This window comes from Sprattus sprattus, assembly GCF_963457725.1.
Source record: "Sprattus sprattus genome assembly, chromosome: 15".
Lineage (NCBI taxonomy): Eukaryota > Metazoa > Chordata > Actinopteri > Clupeiformes > Clupeidae > Sprattus > Sprattus sprattus.
Window position 1 is genome coordinate 30,076,944 of NC_137913.1, and position 22,691 is coordinate 30,099,634.

General features: G+C 41.9%; 1 protein-coding gene across 1 annotated transcript; it reads right to left on the minus strand.

The window, feature by feature from the left end:
* Positions 1-1,788: 1,788 nt before the first annotated feature.
* Positions 1,789-17,982, minus strand: npc1l1 (NPC1-like 1; the record flags this gene model as incomplete). The annotated part of the gene is made up of 19 exons (XM_080852353.1): positions 1,789-2,021; positions 2,727-2,889; positions 3,342-3,455; positions 4,069-4,300; positions 5,119-5,269; positions 5,569-5,624; positions 6,157-6,286; positions 7,050-7,177; positions 10,561-10,751; positions 10,965-11,054; positions 11,461-11,726; positions 12,335-12,449; positions 12,875-13,057; positions 13,255-13,383; positions 13,622-13,794; positions 14,148-14,248; positions 14,461-14,725; positions 15,204-16,563; positions 17,929-17,982. The coding sequence occupies 19 exons, from the start codon at positions 17,980-17,982 to the stop codon at positions 1,789-1,791; spliced, it is 4,134 nt and encodes a 1,377-aa protein (XP_080708479.1).
* Positions 17,983-22,691: the final 4,709 nt, after the last annotated feature.

Below are 22,691 nucleotides of genomic sequence, written 5' to 3' on the forward strand. Positions count from 1 at the left end.
TTTCGCCCCCATTCTTCACCACCAACTCCAGTCAGCCTTTATCCCAAACGTGGGATGACCGCCTGGTCCCTCAAAGTGAGCATATACAAATATTAGCTTTGATAAATGCACGAGTTCAGACCAGTAGGCCTTTTTGATCAATCTATTGGCTATCAGTGACTTGCATGACTTGAACATAACTCTTGAGATGTCTGAACACTAAGCTCTGACCTCCTGCAGTCATGGATGCGTTTCTGGGAGCGTGAAAGGGATCGTTCTCACACAGTACAGATGAAACTCAAGCGTCATTTAGAGAAACGGACACAACTTGCTGTCAGCCGAGGCTCATCTCTATGTACAGTGTGCTTGTGCTCATGGTATGTTAGACTTCCTTGTCTTTTCTCTCTATTTCTCCCAAATTCAAATAAATGTTATTTCCTACTGTACATATATTATATTTTACATACACATGTATGTAGAAGTCTGGATTTATCATAAATATATCATAATTCCCCTTTCATGTTGCCAAAACATGTAAGGGGAATAGAAAGAACACAGGAAATATGATGACCTTTCATCTTTGGGGAGCTGTTTTTTTTAACACACTCAATTATCTCTATCTCTCACACCCACTAGCTCTCTCTCTCACACAGACACAGACACAGACACAGACACAGACGCAGACGCAGACGCAGACGCAGACGCAGACACAGACACAGACACAGACACAGAGAACACTCAAAACTACAAAACACTCCAAAAAATACAATGACGTTTTATTATTTCATTGATTAAACCTAACATAAAATGACAAATAGTAATATAAAAATAATATCAAGTCATTCTAATAGTCATCTGTTCATCTGATGGCTACACTTGCTGCATACGTTTGGAGTGTGACAGATTGGCTCCTGTACCTGGACTATAGTTACTGAAAGCTCTGCAATGCCACAGTGTGAAGATACGAAGGGCAGAGAGTGCTCTGGCATGCTAGGTGCTACATGGACATTTCAGAGTGCAACTCCAGCTCCTCAAATCTCCTTGAAACCACACAGTACATTTGCACTAGTATAAAATAACAATTAAATTAAATAAGCATATATATCAACTTCACAAATAACAGACAACACGTTAATTCTTATGTGAATCTCTAACTCTATCCAATGAGTTTATTTCCTCATTTTATAAATGAGATTGTTAGCTCTAAATTTGCTCATTCAAGTGCTTTGTTTATGGATTAGTCTCTCTGCTGCCACCTAATGGCATGGTACTGTCAGACAAGAGGTAAGGTCAGCAAAACAGACAAAGTCAACACTGAAGTGGCCTTTACCCTGTGGGAAGCAAGTTGTCCTCTTTTCATCTAATATGTAACTGCTATGCTACTGTGCTGGCAGCTTTCACCCATCAAGGCTACTTTTGCTGTACAGAAAATGTAGTTCGCCTCTTTGTATTTGCTGCCTAACGATACTCCACACTGGTGAAACGTTCTCTTATGATAAGTCAACTGTGAGAGTGTATACTGCTGATAATCTGTATAGGGCTTGCCACAGGGATGCCATAAAAAAGGAACCTTCAGCCCAGGGTCCAGGCTTGATTGCCCAGTCATAGTGACTCAGACATTTCTATTGCACGGGTGTGTGTATGGTCATTCGTTCCTATGAAAAACACAAAACCTACCACACCCCTTCTCTCTCTCTCTCTATCTCTCTCACACACACACACACACACACACACACACACACATGGAGGTATATGTGACTGGGGCCTAGGGGAGGAGTGTGGAGAAAGGGGCCTGGTGGGGTTGTCCGTTTAAAGGTGGGTGTTGATAGGGTTCTTGGAGTCTTGGGCGGTGGTCTCCATGGCGTCAGGCTCTTGCTGTGGCTCCGCTGTAGTGTCTTTCTGCTGAGAGGTGTGTGTGTGGTTGCTTTTGTCGTGGTCCTCCATGTAGGCCATGTTGTCAAAAGTCTTATTGCTGTAGGCCTCTAATTCCATGGCCTTCTTAGTCTGTAGCTCCAGCAACACTGCCTTGTTCACTCCAGGTCCTACAACACAACAAGTAAAACCTCATGTTAAAGATATGACAAAGATAGTGCTCATATCTTCATTCCAGTGTGTGTATATGTCTGCAATATATGTTGACTTCACTGGATGTTCACAGAAAAAACCCTCTTCTTTGTCATTATTTCTAACTGTAAAGCAGGTAGTCCCTGTGGTCCTTAGCACATATGTTCCTTCATCATCCAAATCATATTTTATCTCACTTGTACTCTTCAGTTTCTTGTGTTTTTCTGTCTGTGTGGAGGTCTGTATTTGGTGTGTAGGATTATAATGGTGTGTAGTTATGCAACTGACAGTTACATTTGTCTGCACATTTATTTTCCATGGTGCATCTTTAGAGACAGTGCATGCGTGTGTGTATTTCTGAGTGGCTCCGTTTTTCTGCGTTTGACTGCATGTGTGCATGTTTGTGAGTGTGAGAGGCAGAGGGAGTGAGAGAGTGTGTGTGTATGTCTGTGTGCATGTATGTGAGTGTAAAAGGCAGAGGGAGTGAGAGAGTGTGTGTGTGTGTGTCTGTGTGCACGTGTGTGACTGTGAGAGGCAGAGGTAGTGAGTGGGTGTGTGTGTATGTCTGTGTGTGTATGTCTGTGTGTGTGTGTCTGTGTGAGAGTGAGAGAGAGAGAGAGAGAGAGAGAAAGACAGAGCGTCTCTGTGTGTGTTTTTGTGCATGTGCGTCACCAGGGCCTTACCGAAGAAACTGAGGAGCACAGGCAGAAATATGAGGCCGTGCACCATGCCCAGTAGGGTGATAACCAGGTTGAGTCTGAAGAAGAAGATCCGGATCAGCTGGGCCTTGGCAAACGCCAGCACCACAATCCCCGGCAGGTTTGTCATGGCAACACCAGCAAACACCTTCAGACAGAAAGAGAAGGTGTAACGCTGTCAGTCTGACTAACAGTAATCAGTGGTAAAAGTTCTACAAATAATGTTAAGCATTTATAGTATGGATGAGACTATAAGTGTATTTCTTTAAACAATTTATGAAAATATCCCATGACAAATAAATTGCCTCGTCTATTTCTTAGTCCGGTAAGTTTACGAGTCAACCTTGTGTGCCTGCACTTGTGGTGTGACGGGCTATTTTAGCCCATACCACCCTCGCCCTCCGTCCTTGGCCTTTCCATCCCGAGAGAGCCTTCTATGAGTTGGCCCACTAGTGTGGATTGTTATTGTTTATCTCTGTGTTCTGGTTAAATGTGTGTGTGTGTGTGTGTGTGTGTGTGTGTGTGTGTGTGTGTGTGTGTGTGTGTGTGTGTGTGTGTGTGTGTGTGTAGGGGTGCTGACTCATATCCTGTGGTACTCACAGCGCTGCCCATGTTTGCTGTGGCCTCCTTGGCTCTCTCCACACGCGTGGGCAGGATGCTGAGAGCGAAGGAGCGCGTCAGGTGAGAGACAAACTCCACAGAGATACCCACAGCCTGAGAGAGAGAGAGAGAGAGAGTGAGAGAGAGACAGTCTCAATGCAGAAGGCTTAAAAAGGGGACACAAAATCCCCAAAGAGGCTGTGGAAGACTTTTAATATTTGTAGATAAGGACAGACCCTGTGTAATGCCTTGAATCACTAAACTTCCAAAACTCTCAAAAAAATGTATTAAAAAGTAAGAAATTGTCTTCTTAAAAGCCTACATTTATAACACCTGCACAGACATGTCCTTGACAAAAAATATTTTGTTCAAGGTCAAAGACTGTAGATTTGTACTTTTTGGGACTTCAGCTGTAGTCACAAGAGCACACTATACTTGTTTTTGTCAGGCTAGCGCGTGCTTGGTTCAAAGGGTAAAGCTTGCAGTATATTTCCCATTATTTTACATTCATATTTATTTATTGTTTGTCAAGACGACATCCGTGTGAGGAAGGTCAGAACCCAGGCAACAGCAGATGAATGGAAACCATTGAAAATAAATGTGGCAATCCCCACGCTCAGCACTGCCTGACATAAGCACCACAGAAAATGCAAAAAGTAGAAAAGTTTGTGCAAGAACGTAGAGGGAGTGTAAGCGCCAAAAAAACCTAAAGTGCATGGAGGCTCACCGTGACGAGGTTGATGAGTGACACAGCGTTGTAGTCGATGCCCCACAGCGTCATGATGCCCACAGTGTCCACGGTGATCATTACAATGGTGAGGAGGTTGAGGAGACCGGAGAGCAGGTCCATCCCCAGGAGGATACAGCACACCACGAAGGTGGGCAGCAGGCACATGGAGATGTTGAAGAGGCCCTCGGGGACGATCGTCAGGTACTGCTCGTAGAACACATACGTCACCCTAACCCCGGGAGAGAGACAGGCGGCCATGGTGACTCACCAGTAATCACCACTAATGAGCTACTCACTCTTGCCATGCTCTCTGTGTCGAGGTCACATGTTTGATTACCTGGGAGCGAACACACTGTGCACTGTAAATCACTCAAGATATAAATGCCTACTTGGTGACTGTGACTCGTTGAGTACAAATAACAACCGAGAAATGCATAATTTATGTAATAATAATACATATTCAATTTCAGTGTTTTCATCAAAATTATAAAAGTTATGCTGGTGAATGATTATGCTGATGAAATAAAGGGGTGATGTTTTACTGTGGGGACAGATTGCTACTATTAGACTGGTGTGGTATAAACTGGAAACAGGAATGGTATTCATTCCATCACATACTGGACAATGCCACACCTCAATAGAGTGGAGGACTAACACCTTGGACTGGTTTCACAGGGAGTCAGCTCGGTGTTCTGTTAGTTGATGGTGACCGAGTTTATTAATGCTTTAAGGGATTTCCCAGTTGGCAGAGATACACGGCTCATGTTTTACCAAACTTTCCAGACTGTGAGCAGACTCAGTCCCTCTGATGGCTTACAAGAGGATTCGATATAAGATTTGTGTTTTTCAGACTAAAGACCACATAGGCAAAAAAAAGAAGAAGAGGAGAACAGAGACTAAAAGGAGAGGAAAGAAAAAAGAAAGAAATTATAGGAAAGATAGGCAGGGTGTAGGTGGTGGGAGAGAAAAAAAGTAGAGAGGGAACAGTGGAGGAGGAACAAGGAAGCGTTGGACTTATGGAAGTTGCCAGGAAGGCTCAAAACTCACGTGTAAGGAAAGACCTCGAAGTCAGGCGGGGTGCCAGGGATTAGACGCATGGTCTTGGTGATGTTGAGGGCCAGCTCTCTCGCCCGCAGCAGGGCAGCGGTGAACTCCTTGGAGTTTTTCAGCGGCGAGTGGTACGCCATGAACCGAGACGCTGCAGTGACGAAGACATGTGGAAAGACACAGGTAGGACGAAGTGGAGAGAGAGGAGTTGTAGATGCGACAGGGTAGGGGAGGGGGAGAAAATATGTGTAGAGGATAAACACACAAGGAATGAAGAGAATAAAGAAGAAGGAGAGAGAAGTGACCAGTTAGCCCACTCACACTCAGATGAACTGTTAAGTGATTACATTCTACACGCTACATTTGTCCTATGAATGCTTAGAATGCCATTGGCTGAGTCATTTCATCATTTCAAGAATAGAGTGTGATTCATATGATACAGATCCTTACCTATAATCTCTCCTGCTTCATCTCTGACCACCGCTTTATCATACGCTCCCAACCCACTGGCAAATGGAAAGAGATGAGTCATCAGGCATCATCGACAAAAGTCCTTCAATAACCACCACTCGGTCTGAGCTCAAAGCTGATTTATTTATTTATTTGCGTAGTACGTGATTCTAATCGCAAACACTGTTGGTCAAATTCAGCGAATTGCTCCTCACAGAACTCTAGCTCTCCATTCAGTGTGGGCTCATTAAAGCCCTCATGCTGTAAATGGGAAAACAAACAGGCCGAGCCGTACACAACCCCATGCAGTCAACACAGAGTTCAGGAGCAAAGAAGGCAGGGGAGTAATTTGATTGGCTGTTGAGCTCAAATATCAACAACCTGGGAAATATTCCGGAAAACTAAATCGCAGACTCTGGCTATAATGATGTGTGCTATAAGTCACTGTCACAAAACGCACTGTCAGAGAGTATCTGACTCTGGAGGTGCTCTGGTATGGATGTGGAGGATCATCCACCAGGTCCAATCCAGGCCTGGTCACATTGTGTTCTGGGACCCTGTGGTTGCCGTGCAACAGCAGGGGCTTACCCTTTGGGGCACTGCAGGTCAGGCCGGTTGTTGAGGAACTCTGGCAGGAAGCGGTTGAACTGTTTCACGCTGGGCCGTAGCACGCCGTCGAGTGGAGGAAACATGCATTTGGCCCGGCATAAATCATCGTCTGCGGTCACAAGAAGACGAGAGCTCAGTCAGGCAGCTCGGTCAGGCAGCTTATCCAGTCAGTTACTGTGCCCACTGGTCACTCACACTCAATAAATGAGATCCCCTCACAACACTTTACTTCATAGCACATGTATTAACACCACAACATGCAAGACCTGCAAATCCCTTTTTTAAGAAGGCCAAGCTCTAAAAGCCAAGCTTCCCCCTGGTCTGCCTAGTCCAATCCCATGCTAAAAGGGGAGGCTACTTAAGCAGGCTGTAATGCGTTCGTTTTACCTGACTGTAACGTCTTGCTAACATTGAAATATCCTTGTGAATGTAAACACATTTCAGATAAAGGTATCGCATGCTGTGGTAAGGCTGTAACACCTAAATTACCTGCACATGAAGTCTCTGACTTGACATCATTTTAACCCTAACCTTATTTTAATGTAATAACTACAGTGCATATAAAACAGCACATGTCACCCTTACCTGTTAATCAGTGTTGCTTCTGTAGGCTACCTATTATTATTATTAGTAGTAGTAGTAGTATTATTATTATTATAACTACTTCTTGTTATTAGTTGTGCTGGACCAACCAACTTTGTAATATAAAGTGTGAGCACTTGTTACACATGGATTGTGATTTGGTTTGCTTAGTCATCTTCCATTGTTTTAAGTGTTTTGTCTACAACTGTTCTATTAAGTTAGCTTGGTTTGCCAGGTTTCCTGAGGTAGCAGTGGTGAATTTGAAGGAGTATGTTGAGTTGGATACATACTCTCTGTGGCGGGGCAGAATTTTCCACTATTAGGCCCTTTGGTGTAGATCCGACAGCATTTAGAACCAGGATTGAGCCAGTCAATGAAGTCATCTACCCAAGAAGATGCTGGGATAGCAAGGTACGATCTAAAACAAATGGTAAATGCCAGTTACAAACATTCACAGGAAGTGGAAAAGGCATGCGTCTGTTCACCTTTCTGCCTGGTTTCTTCACCAACAATTAGGCTATGTGCAAAGCTGTGTGTGTCCGAATCGTGTAGGACGACAAGACTGTTGGAACATGTCTGTCTATTATGTTATGAGTAGTTCAAACTAAAAAAGAGATCAGTCGATGACAACTTGTTCTTGTTTTTAGTGCACCTCTACGCTGTTAGTGAGATAAATAAACCGGAGGGTAGCTGCTCCAGCTTAAATATTTGATGTCATTACACCCGACACAAACAGAAAATAAGGCTCCTTGGTTCCTCTTTGCAATAAAACTAACGTGTTTTGACCTGTTATCGGGTCAGTGTGGTTTGTTTATGACACAGCTTATCACTCATCAAGCAGCCTGTGCTCCTCTGTCCAACTCTCCCCAATTGTAATCCATGCCACAGTTTCTCACATTCCAGATTGTGTTCCTGCAAGCTGTCATCACATTCATCAGGCACAAACAGATCCCTGGGTTACGTAACCGAGGCGAAACATGCTGACAACTTGGAAATTCCTGTGAATGTATCTATCTTGCTCTACCCAGAACTTCTATTTGATGCAACACCCTTCAACCAGTAACTCCTCCGTTCTGGCACAGGGACAGGGTCGCGCAGATGAGTGATAACACAGAGCACTGGTTTCAAGGCCACACAAAGCCCAGATAATAGTGGACTCTGGAATGGATCTTTACCCAGATACAGGCCCGACATGGGTAACATATGGCTCAGATACCTGAAGGGTAAGATAAAACTGGAGGCGGGGTGGGTAAGGAACAGGAGCAAGAGCATTCGGCCTGACTGACTTAAACTGACGTTTAAAGAACTATATATATATATATATATATATATATATATATATATTATGGCATGCCGTTCAGGAAATTAACATTTGAATATATATGTACAAAAGTCTGAATATATATACAAAACTCTGAATATATATACAAAAGTCTGAATATATATACAAAAGTCTGGATATATATATACAAAAGTCTGAATATATATACAAAACTCTGAATATATACAAAAGTCTGAATATATATACAAAAGTCTGAATATATATACAAAACGAAGTCTGAATATATATACAAAACAAAGTCTGAATATATATACAAAACAAAGTCTGAATATATATACAAAACTCTGAACTCTGAAGCGCTCAATCCGTCTTTGTCCACCATATTGGATTGAGCGCTTCCTATTAAATCAATGGTACCAAAATGTTTGTGATTACGTATTTTCTGCTTCATGAAACTCTGTTTTTCTGTTATATTGTTCAATTTTGACATTGATTTCTCACTAGAAATGCAATAATAACACGTTTATTTTACACCGTTTGACTTCACGAAGGATATTTTTAGAGGCAGGTTCCCCATTGATTTGACTGGGGTCTTGTCAAAACCTTCGTAATTCCTTGTTTTCTGCTTCATGAAATACTGTTTTTCTGTTCATATGGTAGGGTGACCAGACGTGCTCTTTTTCGGACATGTCCTCTTTTTGAGACCTAAAAAATACGTCCGGCAGGGATTCCCAAATCGTCCGGGATTTTGCCTCGTCGGGTGCTTCACAAAATGTCATGTCTGCGAGTAAGTAAGGGTAGACTATTTTCTAGAAACACACCCGCGACCGATGGCTGGTTATGATGTGTTGAAGTACCTTATGGTATTTATACCCTTGGAATGGCCAACCTATCTAGGTCATGGTGAGTATTATTTTGTAGAAGGGAAATGGTCAGTAGCAATCTATAACACAATTATATGCTTATCCTACATAAACTATGGAAACTATTAAAAAAAAACCCTATTCAATTCAATGAATAATGTCTTATTTTCATTGGTATATGCAATGAGGATTTCTGGGTAATAATTTTTTGTCCAATGTCAAGTCCCTATTTGATCATGTGACGAGAGGATACGATGTAGGCTATCCCATTTAAACGTAAAAATGTCCTTCGTTAAGTCAAACGATGCAAAATGAACGTGTTATTATTATTATGTTTAATCAATTTTAGCCATATAACAGAAAAAAAAGTATTTCATGAAGCAGAAAACAAGGAAGTACGAAGGTTTTGACAAGACCCCAGTCAAGTGAATGGAGAAATTGCCTCTAAAAATATCCTTGGTGAAGTCAAACGGTGTAAAATAAACGTGTTATTATTGCATTTCTAGTGAGAAATCAATGTCAAAATTGAACAATACAACAGAAATACAGTATTTCATAAAGCAGAAAATACGTAATTATAAACATTTTGGTATCATTGATTTAATAGGAAACGCTCAATCCAATATGGCGGACAAAGACGGATTGAGCGCTTCAGAGTTCAGAGTTTTGTATATATATTCAGACTTCGTTTTGTATATATATTCAGACTTCGTTTTGTATATATATTCAGACTTTTGTATATATATTCAGACTTTTGTATATATATTCAGACTTTTGTATATATATTCAGACTTTTGTATATATATATTCAGAGTTTTGTATATATATTCAGACTTTTGTATATATATTCAGAGTTTTGTATATATATTCAGACTTTTGTATATATATATCCAGTCTTTTGTATATATATTTAGAGGTTTGTATATATATTCAGACTTTTGTATATATATTCAGACTTTTGTATATATATATTCAAATGTTAATTTCCTGAACGGCATGCCATAATATATATATATATATATATATATATATAACATATGACAACACTGTAATGAATGACTATATGGTGATCAAAGCACTATGACACAGAAATCATTTATTTTTTATATTCCAAGTGAATATTAAATATAATTATACATGGCCTTGGGTTATTCTGTGGTTTGCTATCAAAACGATATTAAGGTGAAACATTAAAGTTATAGGCATGGTTATAGGAAAAATGTATGTAATATAACATACATTTTAATTAAGTACATTTTAAGTACTTTGTTTCCTTGTAATACAGGGGCCCATCATTTCTATTTGTAAGTGGTGACCAACCCCTGTACATTTACTGAAATGTAGTTAAGAGCCCTGCTCTTTGAGCCTCCCTGTCCTGTAAACTTTCTATCTATCCTCACGCTAAGCATACCTGATTAACGCTTGCATGAATACAAATATTCTTTTAATCAAAAGAGGGAATGAGTGTAGAGGGATAGACAACCATGGCCTGCTTTTCCATCTCTCCTTGTTCTGATCAATATGTTCGCTAAACACACCTGATTTAGCTAATCATTAGCATTACAGGGACTTCAATGATCTAATTCACAAGGCTGGATGCCGACGTCAGGAAAGGGATTATAACTCCTTGCTCTAGAGGTTAGGGAGCATGCTCACCGGTCTGGGAACTCTGTGGCATACTGAATTTTCTGAGTCAAGGAGAAAGGGTCACAGCCGACGCTCGAACACGCTGCATTCATGCCCGTTATGCTGGTAAAGTTGAAGCCTCGTGTCGTCACAAAGTACGTGGGCACGCCAACCTCCAAGTACGCGTACAGGTATTTGAAGTAGTCCAACATGTAGGAGTTCTGTGTAATTGCAAAATACCATAAATTCTTATTCATATATTCATGTATATTTTTATTGACAATTTTTTTTCCTTGGCTGAAAAACCTTTTGGCTAACTACTTAAATGTGCTATATAAATAAAGTGTCTTGACTTGACTATCCATAGCTTGCACACAAAACTGCCAACGTCTGCCCTTGCAGATGGGTCATTTCATAGAGGTGGGCAGGTGTACCGTTGGCATGGACAGCTCTTGGTCCAGGCCCACTTTGACGTGGAACATGAGGAATATACAGGAGCAGAACATGAAGAGGAACACCACCATCTGAGGAGAGAAAGTGAGAGGACATGAGGACATGTGCATCTGAGCTTGCACATGGGCCAAGAACACGCAGGGACATTCAGCTCCTTGGCGCTGGAAGAGCTGGGCCACTTGGCAAAAGCACTGCCTCCTCCCCTCATAACTTTCACCTTACAAACCTGACCTGCTCTGTCTCCTCCGTCTAAACACCATACATCATACACCATACACACACACAGACACACAGACACACACAGACACACAGACACACACAGACACACAGACACACAGACACACAGACACACAGACACACACACACACACACACACACACACACACACACACACAAACACACACACACACTTGACAGTAAGCTTTGCCACTCAGCACGCAGGCTAGATGGCCGGATGAAACACCATGCGGTACATACCACCACTATCCTGGTGACTGGATGGAGCAGCACAGGGGCATAGTATCGCTTCATGAGGGGCAGCAGGATACCCTGGTTAGGCTTTTTGGACCGCGGCTTCGACACAGTGACGCAGCAGGCCACCTCGCAGCGAGAGGCATCCTGGCGGCGCGCGTCCAAGGAGAGCAGCGCCACGAACGCCGTCATTTGCAGCATGAAGTCCATGAGCACGGCCAGCGCGGCGTACAGAGCGAAGGTCCTCACGGCGGGCATCGTGCTCAGAGCACCTAGTTACACAGAAAGGAAGTGGACAGACTTTAGTGTTTTAAGGTGCTATGTTATTAACAGTTCATGAATTGGTAACTACAATGTAGTAGTTGCAAGATGTGTTTGGGGTGAAGATGTGGTTAATGGCAAAGGGTACCAAAGTAACTTGTAAATGTATGTTCCTCTGTCAGCTATATATGAAAACCCAAAAAAAGGGTGCAGAATCTGGTGTTCTGTGAATCTCCACATGCTCAGTAGGTGCCATGTCAACTTCAGATGAGCCTTTACGTATCCCTTTGATTGTGTGTAAAAAGAGTGTGTACTTCTTTGAGTATTATTTATTACTAGATACACTTTAATGTGAACCTAATGCTTCTCCCAAAGGCTTATTTACAGCATGTGACTAGATGCATGTAAAAGTCATTTTGATGGCATGTGCATGAATCGATTGTGTGTATGTGGAACTCAAACGATGAACAAAATTGGTGATAAATAATCACAGATATTTCTCTGTGTAGGTATCATGTCTATGTGGGATGAGCCTTTATCTCTTCCTCTGGCCGTGTGTAATCCTCAGCATGAGGGTGTCTGCATCTTAATGCTTCTGTGCACCCCCCTTTATACTCACCCAAGTAGAAGCAGATCGACTCAGAGAGGCTGCACAAGAGCATGCTGGGAGCCACATTCCCCAGAATGCGGCCAATTTGATCCTCTCTCGACTCGCCCGCTCTCCGCACATCTCTCTGGAACACACACGAAGCAACATATTTATGTCCTCAGAGAGAAAAGTAAGAGGGACAAAGACTGTAAAACAAATGACTAACAAACAACTTGTACTACATGAACTAAGGCACTAGAACGGATTTGAGGCACAAGGCACATCGAAAGAAAAGACCAGAATGTGTATGTTTTCCTTTAAATTACTCTTTCAATTGATAATGTATATATTACAATACATTAAAGAATGGATTAGTAGTGGCTCATTACTAAACAAGTATTTAATTTGCCTTGTAAAATGTGCCACTGCATTCTGTATATTTCTAACCTAAAGTGTTTTTCCATGAGCTGTAGACCATACAAATGGGACTCATCTGCTGTGTCATCTATGTCTATGCCATTCCACTTGAATAAAAGATCAGATTAAGACAGAGTCCCTTCAGAGCCATACCTGATACTCCAACACAAAGATGAAGATGTTGTCAGCCCCCACCGCCAGCACTAGGAAGGGCACCACCTGAATGATGACCAGGGAGGAGGGGATCCCGACCCAGGCATAGAAGCCCATTGCGGACAGCACAGAGCAGGCCACCACCAGGATACCACCCAGACCTACTAGCAGCTTAGAGTCCACCTGGATGAGAGAGAGAGAGAGAAGAAAGAGAGAGAGAAAGAGAGGGAAACACTCGTCACTCGTAACAATTCCTCAACTGACTTGCCAGTCAACCATTAGCCTGCCCCCACTCTCCGCACCAGGGGATCCCCCTCCCAAAACACAGACAACTCTGGCCTAAACTGGCTTTGGTTTGGTACTGAGGCTGACTCACTCACCAGTATGCGTTTGAATGAGGAGTAATCCCCCAGGGCCAGAGCGATGTAGAGGAAGATGACTGCGTAACTAATCATGAAGATGGGGATGTCCTCCGCCGTGGTTCTGTTGATCTCGTCCTCCAGGGACCGCTGAGGGAAGAGATGGATGTCATCAAACACTACTGATTTTTTCTGTATTTGTATCTGACCATCTGAGGAAATTTCAATTTGTTTAATATGCATTTTCTAAACCATAGGTACTGACAGTAGATTTTCAATAGATTTCATGTTATGCTGTAAGTGAAAATGAAAATCCAGACTTTGTTGAACAAAACCTAAGAACACTTGCTTGTCCTCAACTACAAAACTTGAAAGTAATTTTGCTCACTTCAGCCATGTAAGCAAAGGTAAAGTTTGTTTTGGGGTCCTTCTGGTAAGCCTGTATGATGTCCAGGAAGCGTTGTTCCCACTCAAGCACCAGCTTAAACTTGGGGTGGTCCCGGGCGTAGTTGTTCAGGGAGATGGTCATGATCAAAGCTTCAGCTTTAGTAAAGTCCTGACCTGCAACACGTGAGAACCACACATGGACTGTTCAGACTTGTACTCTGTGACAGAAATGACAACTGGCAGTGGCCAGTTTCACCACCATTCACTTTATCTGTAGAGAAAAATCTAATTATTACTGTAATCCACAGGAGAAAAAGCAATTACAGGACTTGCAAGATTAAACTAGATTGGATTAGATTAGATTGCATTATATGAGAATAGATCCAACTGTATTGTAATTCTACAGAGTACAACAAACCAGTCAAATGTAGTAATAATAATGCAGTAATGATGATGCAGTAATGCAGTAATGATGATGAGGGCCTAAAGTCATAATATTAATTTAAGCCACTTCTCATCTCTGTTACCTTCATATCCCCCTACTGCCAGGAAGGGAAACACTGGGCCTCCATAGTCAGCCATGCAGCTCATTCCCAATGCTGTGATGTCCTTGAATGACAGGGGAGAGCTGAATTGGGCAAAATGGCCACAATAAGTTTGTTAGCATCCAGAGACACAGCAATAAGGTTGATAGGTGTTGTTGACGTTGATATTGTTGTAGTTTTTCAAATGTATTTTCCATTTGATGTTTTGTTTTAAAAGTAATTTTAATTGCATTGAATTGTGTTGCATTCCATTGTATTGTATATGTGTGATAGATCCTCTCTGTTCTATACCTACTTCACACAGTAGATGAAGTGGTCTCTCCAGTCCACCTCCTGAGTCACACCCTGCTGTGTCATGTTGGCCTTTTCATCCAGGTTGGCCACACTGTTCTGGAAGTACTGGGGTAGACTGTTGACGGCACAGTCGGTGAGGGAGGGGTTGCTGGGGTTCAGAGGAGCAAAGCAGACATCCTTCAGGCTGGCATTACGCTGAAGGTCCTCTGAGAAGAATTCGATGTGCTGGATCTTCTGCTGTAACTCCAATAGCTGCAGAATGAGGTCTGCAGGACAGACAAACCAGCACACATAATGAGGATTTCAAATCAATTTCGTCTTTTATCTGTAGTGCCACTAACAATTTGGTTTGTCTTTATAGAGCCCAAAGCCAGAACCCCTCAGAGTAAGCAGGTGCCAAGGGAAAATGACTTGTATTGGGAAATATGAAAATGACTTGTATTGGGAAATATTGAGAATAACCCAGCTGAGTTTTAGGAATAGCTGTAGCAAACATATTTATTGTAATTTTATCTAATCAGTTGCAATGGGAAATCTGGCATATTAACTGAACAGTTATCAGTGGTTGTGGTGTGGAGAGGAGACTAAATATTTCCACAGGAGACAGGAGGACAGGTGGAGTGGTCTAAATACAGGGTCGAATTATATCTGCCAAAACTATCACATTCATGTTTGTGACAAAAAAATCAGCCTCTTCAGAAATCAGTGAAACTGTGTTGAAAGGTCATGATCGCTAACACTTACCTTTAGAGAGGATGCCGCTGAAGTTCTGTTTGCCAAAGAGCAGGGAGTCATATATGTGGCCCTTTCGTCCGGGCGCAGTCAGGATGACCTGGTTGGTGCGGAAGAAGGGGTCGAAGTGGCTGTCGTGGAAGTCCTTCTCCATGCGGGCACGACTGGTGGGGGACGACCACAGCTGCACGGGGTCGGTGGTCAGCTCAAGCTTGTGCAACCCCGCACTGAACACCACAACCACCACCAGGCAAGCAAGGAGCACCTTGGTGGGGTTCCTGGCCATCATGGTGCCCCACACCTGGAAGAAGGAGCCCAGGAACTTCTGTGTGGTGAGGCTGTTCCTTTCTATGCACGACACGTCCCTAGGGTCGATGATGGGGTGCCCTTCGAACTCATTGCCATTTTTATCTTTCTTGCGGCCCTTCTCTGAGTCCTTGCCTGAGCCCTTCGCGGTCTGTCTCACAAACTTGAAGATCATCAAGCCCAGGAAGGCTATAGAGAGGCATGTGAAGACGATGAGGCAGATAACTAGCACGCCGTCCAGCTGTCCGAGGGTGAAGGGCTGCGGGGGTGCAGGCAGTGGGGGTATGGCGGGGCAGGACTCCTGGCAGTCCTGGCACGAGCAGGCCTTGCTGCCGGTGGGCGTGGTCTCGTTGCAGCCAAGCGCCCGGCCCGCATACACCACTGTACCTGACGGCATTGTCTGGCCCTCAGGGATGAGACGGACGTCGACATCAAGTGGCGCAAGGCCGTTGCTGGAGTCGCCCTGGAAGTCGTACCAGCGCTGCGCTGTGCAGAGAGCTGCACCGTAGCGGCCGCACATAGTGGCGATGGCGAAGCCACCTGTGGCAGGGATGCGCACGTTCTTGCACGACTGGAAGGAGGCTTCGCCAAAGGTTTTGGAAATGTATGCCTCGTAGGCCAATACGGCTTCGCGTGTCACGTTCACCGTCGTTGCATTCACGCCAGGAGCCGGCGTGGTCGTGACCGTCAATGTCACATTCATGGTGCGCGTGACATTGACCATCTGGCTCTGGTCAGGGCTGCAGGTGGTGATGCAGTGCATGTGGGCAAAGTTATCCGCACAGGACGGGCAGCGGATCAACACGGCCTTAGATAACTGCAGGCTCGTTCTCAGGGAATTCAGCTGTTTTAGGGAGCAGCAGGCCTTGGTTTTCCCAGGACCCTGGTCCAGCATGGGGCACGTACGCTTCAGCTCCTGATAGTGTAAGCCCTGTATCGTCCGGGCAGGGCTGTAGTCCTTACAGGGAATAATGGGCGGAATCAGGGGGTTCTCCACAGATGGGTTTCTCCCGCACTCCTCATAGAAAGTGCAGTAGCCAGGCTCATGTTGGGCCTTGGAAGTGACCTGGGCAGGGGACATAGTACAGCACTGACAGGTTGCCGAAAAGAGTTTCACTTCCTTGAAGTCTCCCACAATCGTGTCAGAAGCACATTATGACAAAGACTACACCCCTTTGATTAGTCATCACTTCAGAATCAATTCGTATTAATTTTATATAACGGCAACAACTGAGATACAGAACCACAGGTCTGAACCCCCTAGACTCGAGCAAGCCTGGAAGAAACCTTGATCATTTCAGTACATGTTATGTATTGATAAGCAGCCACGTTTTGAGAGCTGTCACTGTAATTACCAAATGTGGTCACAATACACTGTTGTGAGATATAGTTATGTTGTGGTGAGGTCAGTTTTATGACAAGGTCTTATATATGTATACCTGCAGTTGACATTGGGTCTGAATGTGATGATGTATATTTCAGCATTTATTTGATTTATACGGGAACTCAGTATTTCAGCATTTTATACCTGACTGCTATTCAGCTTGACAGAAGCACAATGTATGCCATTATATTTTCGTATATTTTAACCGGCTTATATTTCTTTCTTTAACTGACTTATATTTATTTCATATTACTCCTTACAATATTACAACAATAACCAAAAACCTAAAAAAAAATCGCTAATTTCATTACAATATAAGTCTTTATAGCCTTTTCTTCACTGCCTAACCTTGCACTTTGCCTTCCAAGCATACATATTGAAAAGGTTGATAAGCTGTTACAGCGAGAGCAGTTAGATTGTTGATAACAGCTATGTCATGATCGATTGACTTGCCCTTTGTGCCAAAGAAAACAACCCAGTGAGTTGCCATCTAAAAATACACACAGTGTTTAAAGTACCTCTGGTGACTTCATGAAGCAGTCCGCCTAATCAATATATGCTTTAGAGTTTTAATTTCACTGTGTTGTTGAAGTGTCTGTTTTATCAATGCACACTGTACTATAGGGTCAGATCCATTACTGTATCTGTAAACACCCCACTCCTTGTTAACATGTTCTCCCTATGTGTATGTGATGTTATGTATGTATGTCTGTGAGTTGCACAAGTGCATAAGTGTATAAGCTACTGGATGACCTAATTTTCCCTCAGGATTAATAAAGTATCCATCTATCTTACTTTCTATCTATCTATCTATCTATCTATCTATCTATCTATCTATCTATCTATCTATCTATCTAATGGAGGAACCAATCAGTCTACATGAAAGCAGAACACAGACTGAGGCAAAAGTAACCTTCTTACACAGCACAGTTCTATCCACACCTGGCAGCCTTGGAATAACTGGGAAAGTAGCGTCTTGAAGGTACTTTTCCCATTAAAAGCAAACTACACAAAAATGGACGAGCATATTTCAAAGCGCACACTTACCAGAAAAGCCACAAATGTAAACAAAGAGAAAGTCCAGCTCTTCATGTCACCCATCCTGTTTTTGTTTTAGTTTTTTTTCTTCCAAAATGAAAGAAGTAAAGGAAAGGCCAGCCAAGCTGGACCGAGGTGGAGTGTTAAGGCTGGTGGAGAAGGGAGACGAAGCCCACGGCAAAAGAGTGATGTACCCTTCGACCTCCTCTTTCAAATGAGAGCAGGAGGTGTAGAAGATGAGGTTGTAGACACTTTGACAACTAGGCACCTGCACCCAGCCTAGCTAGCGTCACTAGGGTTGGGGAGCTATCAGATTGAGGATGGGATCATTCATATCTGGCGTGATGCACGGTCTGCCAATGAGAAGAGACAGAAGTCCACTGTTGGGTTTAATCATTAACCTGCCGGCTGGAACATGAGGGAATGTTGGGATGGGATAACAGAGGATTGTCAGGGAGACCTAGAAGAGTAAAGAAAGATAGTTCCGGGTTCCAGAGCAATCAAATATGGTGTGGTATGGTGCCTATTTGGCAGCCTCTTTGTCCAACTGTTTTCCATTTAACATTTCTGTTTCTCTCATCGCCCTCGTCCCCGAAGCCTCCTCTACATTTCTCTAGCATCCTCACTGAAAAACACTGCCACTACATTAATGAGAGGAGAGAGAAACACCTCTTCCAAAGAATAACAGAAAAGATAATTATGTGCTGTCATTCTACAACTTAGGCTCTCTGATGACAGGCTATAATGTTTGAGCATAAATTAAAAGGTAGGCAGGCAGGTAGGTATGACATTTACAGTGATTCTTTTGAAATATAGTAAGATCCGATGTGTTTCAGTCTGTGCTTACTATATTAGTGTAACAAGTATAGTAATAAGAGATGTGTGTGTGTGTGTGTGTGTGTGTGTGTGTGTGTGTGTTTTATCATGTGTTAACGTCCCCCTGGCCTGTGTGTTAGTTTGATGCTGTGAAGAAACTTTTTTAGTTTTGCTTTGAATTCAGTGTTACCCGTTTGTTTTGGTTTTATTGTCATTCTCAATTTGCTTTGTGAACATTAAATTATGTTATTATGGTTTTACTTGGGACAAATGTTACTAAAAGACTTTTATTATAGATAAGTGGGTTACCGTGTAGGGTTTGGTAAAACAACTGTCATTTCTTTCTGTCCAAAATGAGATGTTTACTTCCTACTAAAAATAACCTCTTGAAGAGAAGTATCTAAAACTGAAGGGAACTTTAACAAGAGATTATGGTTAGTTTAACTTCATGATATACACCATTACATTATGTTACATAAGACTCCATTTGTGTTTCAAATGGTCTAGATTCAATTTTGACTGATTTTAAACTGCTTTTGAAAGATTTTATTCAATGAGCCATCTGTTCTCTGATCGTAGCTCATCAGACCCCACTGGTTGAGGGAACCATGTTATAGAGGAGAAGGAAGTTATCAGGAATGGACCAAGGACACTAACTCACCCTGAACATTGGACCATCACCTTGACGCACCATGCTAATCTCATATAGTACGGTAGACTGAGATTCTGGTTCAGATTATTTCTTGTTATATATCATATCATACAGTATACGGTATACATAATCATTTATTATTATTTAAATTATTATATAAAGTACAGTTATAAGTAAAGTAAATTACATGTGACACTAAGAAAAAAAGAAAAAAGAAACGTCTAAAAAAACAATGTACACTGGAGTGGAATTACATACACAAATGTGAGCCTGTATGGTGAAATCAGTGCAAACAGTCAGTGTGTGCAGGTGTAAAGTGTGTGTTTGGTGCTTACCATGTGACTAGTAACAATGTGCTTGTGCATCTGCATGAGCAGCCTGTGACATATGTTTTTAAAGTGCCAGAGTGTGTTTGTGTGAGGAAGTGAGTGAGGGTTTATTGAAGCAGAGGTCAGCTTGCAAGATTAATTGTTTATGACTCTGATGACCTGACATGAAGCTGGTGACTTCAGGAATGCAGTCCAGAGTGTTCAGGATCCCTTGTTCTGTATTGTTCAATCTCAACTAATACGTTGTTGAAATGTTAGAAACTCTCTGCAAATGTTCTGTAAGCATACTAATTAAAATTTTACCAATTTCCTTTTATTCAAATGGGATAGGTTCTGTCAATTAGCAGAGATTTTTTACAGTATTTCTCTGTTCCTAAAACACATTTTTTCAAAACATGCCTCGGTTTCTCTGAACACTAAACCCAAGTGCCAACTCCCTAAACCAATTCTGCTAAACTTTAAGCACAATTCTCTGCTTTAAACACAGATTTCAATTGTTAACCGCACTTTCTTCAAACCACAACACACAATTCTCTGCTTTAGACACAGTTTTCAATTGTTAACCACATTTTCTTCAAAACACTAAACACCATCCTCTCTACTTTGCATGCTTCATCAATGCCAAAACCTCCTTGTGTTCAAACAGAAAACACTGCTAATCAAAAGACAAAACTTCCATTTCCAAAGCTGTTGTGCAATTTGAAATCAAAACTTTAGCTCCTAGTTTGGAGAACAATTTATGGCAACATTGAAGTGAGTGGTGATCAGAGGGGCAGAGGAGTGAGAGTAAGGGGAGGAGGAGGAGGAAAATGATGAAGAGGAAGAGCAAGACGGAGAGCCATTACTGTTTCTCTGATGAGATTCAGGCCAATGTGTTCAACCATGTGGTCAACATGGGTTTGACCATGCAGGAGGCTGGCAAGGCTGGCCAGAGGGTTCAACCAAACATAAGCCGCTTCTCAGTTGCACCGATTCTCCGGACATTCAGAAGAGAGAATGGGTAAGAAACACTACTATGACAGTACAACACTAGTTTGAATGCCTTACTGTATCAGGAGCATAGTATTCTTGTATTTTACTGTAGAATATTTTACATTGTACTGTATTTGTAAAATTACAGTATACGCAAACAAATACAAAATGCAACCATTGATGACCAAGACATATTCCTAAACATCAATACAAAGAGCCTAGCCACAGTGGACCATGTTCTAAGGCAGAACATCTCGAGAATGAAGCAGGTGTACAGGGTGCCTTTTGACAGAAACTCTGATAGAGTCAAACAATTACAGTATGATATGACTATGTGCAAGTAAGTCATATACGTTTCCACAACTGATTACGTCCTATCAGCACAGAAACATTACTGTACTGTATTGTAATCCAATCAAATGTTCAAATCAAACTGTATTTTCAGATGTTTCACAACACAACAATTGTCGATATTGTCTTGAGCAAGAACAGGATGCAGTCTAGTTTTTTTGTCCTTTTATTATTTTACATTTTTCTTTCATTTTTGAGTTAAAACATTATACAGTTACAATATTTTACAACAGAAGAAAGCGTACAGTAACACTGGAGATGAAAAGGCATAATACTCCTGATAAGGCCTTCATACTAGTGTTTTCCCATTTCATAGTAGTGTTTTCCATTGAGCACATCAGTGTTCAATCAATGCTTAGAATGTCTACTCAAATAATGGTCTGTGTTTGTTGTTTGAAAACAAAATGCCCTTTTGAGGTGATATAATAGTGTTTTGAAACCAAAGTGTCATTTTGCAAGAGATATAAAGGGTTTTGCATTTTGTGTGAGTGGTTTTGGGATTTGTGTTTAGAGCTAAGAGAAACCGAGGCATGCTTTGAAAAAATGTGTTTTAGGAACAGAGAAATACTGTAAGATGTGAAAAATGTGCGATTCTGTTAGACATGGCCATATACACTTAGGTGGCTGTTTTTTAAAAGCATATATATAATAGCAGGATGAAATGAGAATTTGGCGAATATGTTAAAAAATAATTCTTCTCTGAGCCGATTTCTCCCTAGCGGCCTGATCCAGGAAACGGTAGCATTGTCTTTCAAAATGCACACGGGGCAAGTGTCATTCTGTTTCCTTATCTGGTCTTTTGTGTGTGCTGGCTGTGGTCCATTCTGCCATATCATTGATAGATCTTTCCCAAGGCTAATCTTAACTGTAACAAACTGATAACTGATACAGGAACTTTCTGCATGAAGGCAGTCAGATATAATCAGCTCAAGGTTCTTATCAGAGGCTTACAGTATGTGCGAATAGACAGAGATTCAGATATGATACAGGTGCTAAGTACTCAATGAAACACAATCATCACCCCACTCTCTTTAGCCCTTCAACATATGTAGCGTGGCGTGACATTGCCATTGCACACAAGCTCTTTCATCACCAAGCTCAATGTTAAGTGAATTACAGTTTTTTACAATTTCCAAAACACATTTTTTGAAACAGTCACCCATTTTCTCTTAACTCTAAACACAAAACCTCATCTTCAAGCACAATTTACAAAACCTCTGAATCCTCTTGCAAAATGAAACTTTCGCCTCAAAACAGTTTTACCTGTGCTCAAAATCAAACACTGCTCTCAAATCATAAACACAGTTATCAAAATGATATACACTTTCAAGCAGTCAGTAAACAATACACCAACAAATAGAAAACGCATTGTTCAAAACATATAGTTCTCATGGAGAAGTCATTTTTTTTTTTATCTCAAAACAAATTTCATATTTATCTATCATTGTCTTTTGATGAATGAAAACATGTTTTCTCATAGTAGCTATAAAAATGTATAGGAATCAACGTGGTGTTCACTTGTCCTCGTCCTCTCACATTGTTTCTTCTATCCATTCTCAGACTTTCTCCTTCCCAACTTCAACAACCTGTTAGCTCTCTAAACTGGCTAATATTGGTTGTGTCACATCATTTGGTACAAGTTACAGTAAATC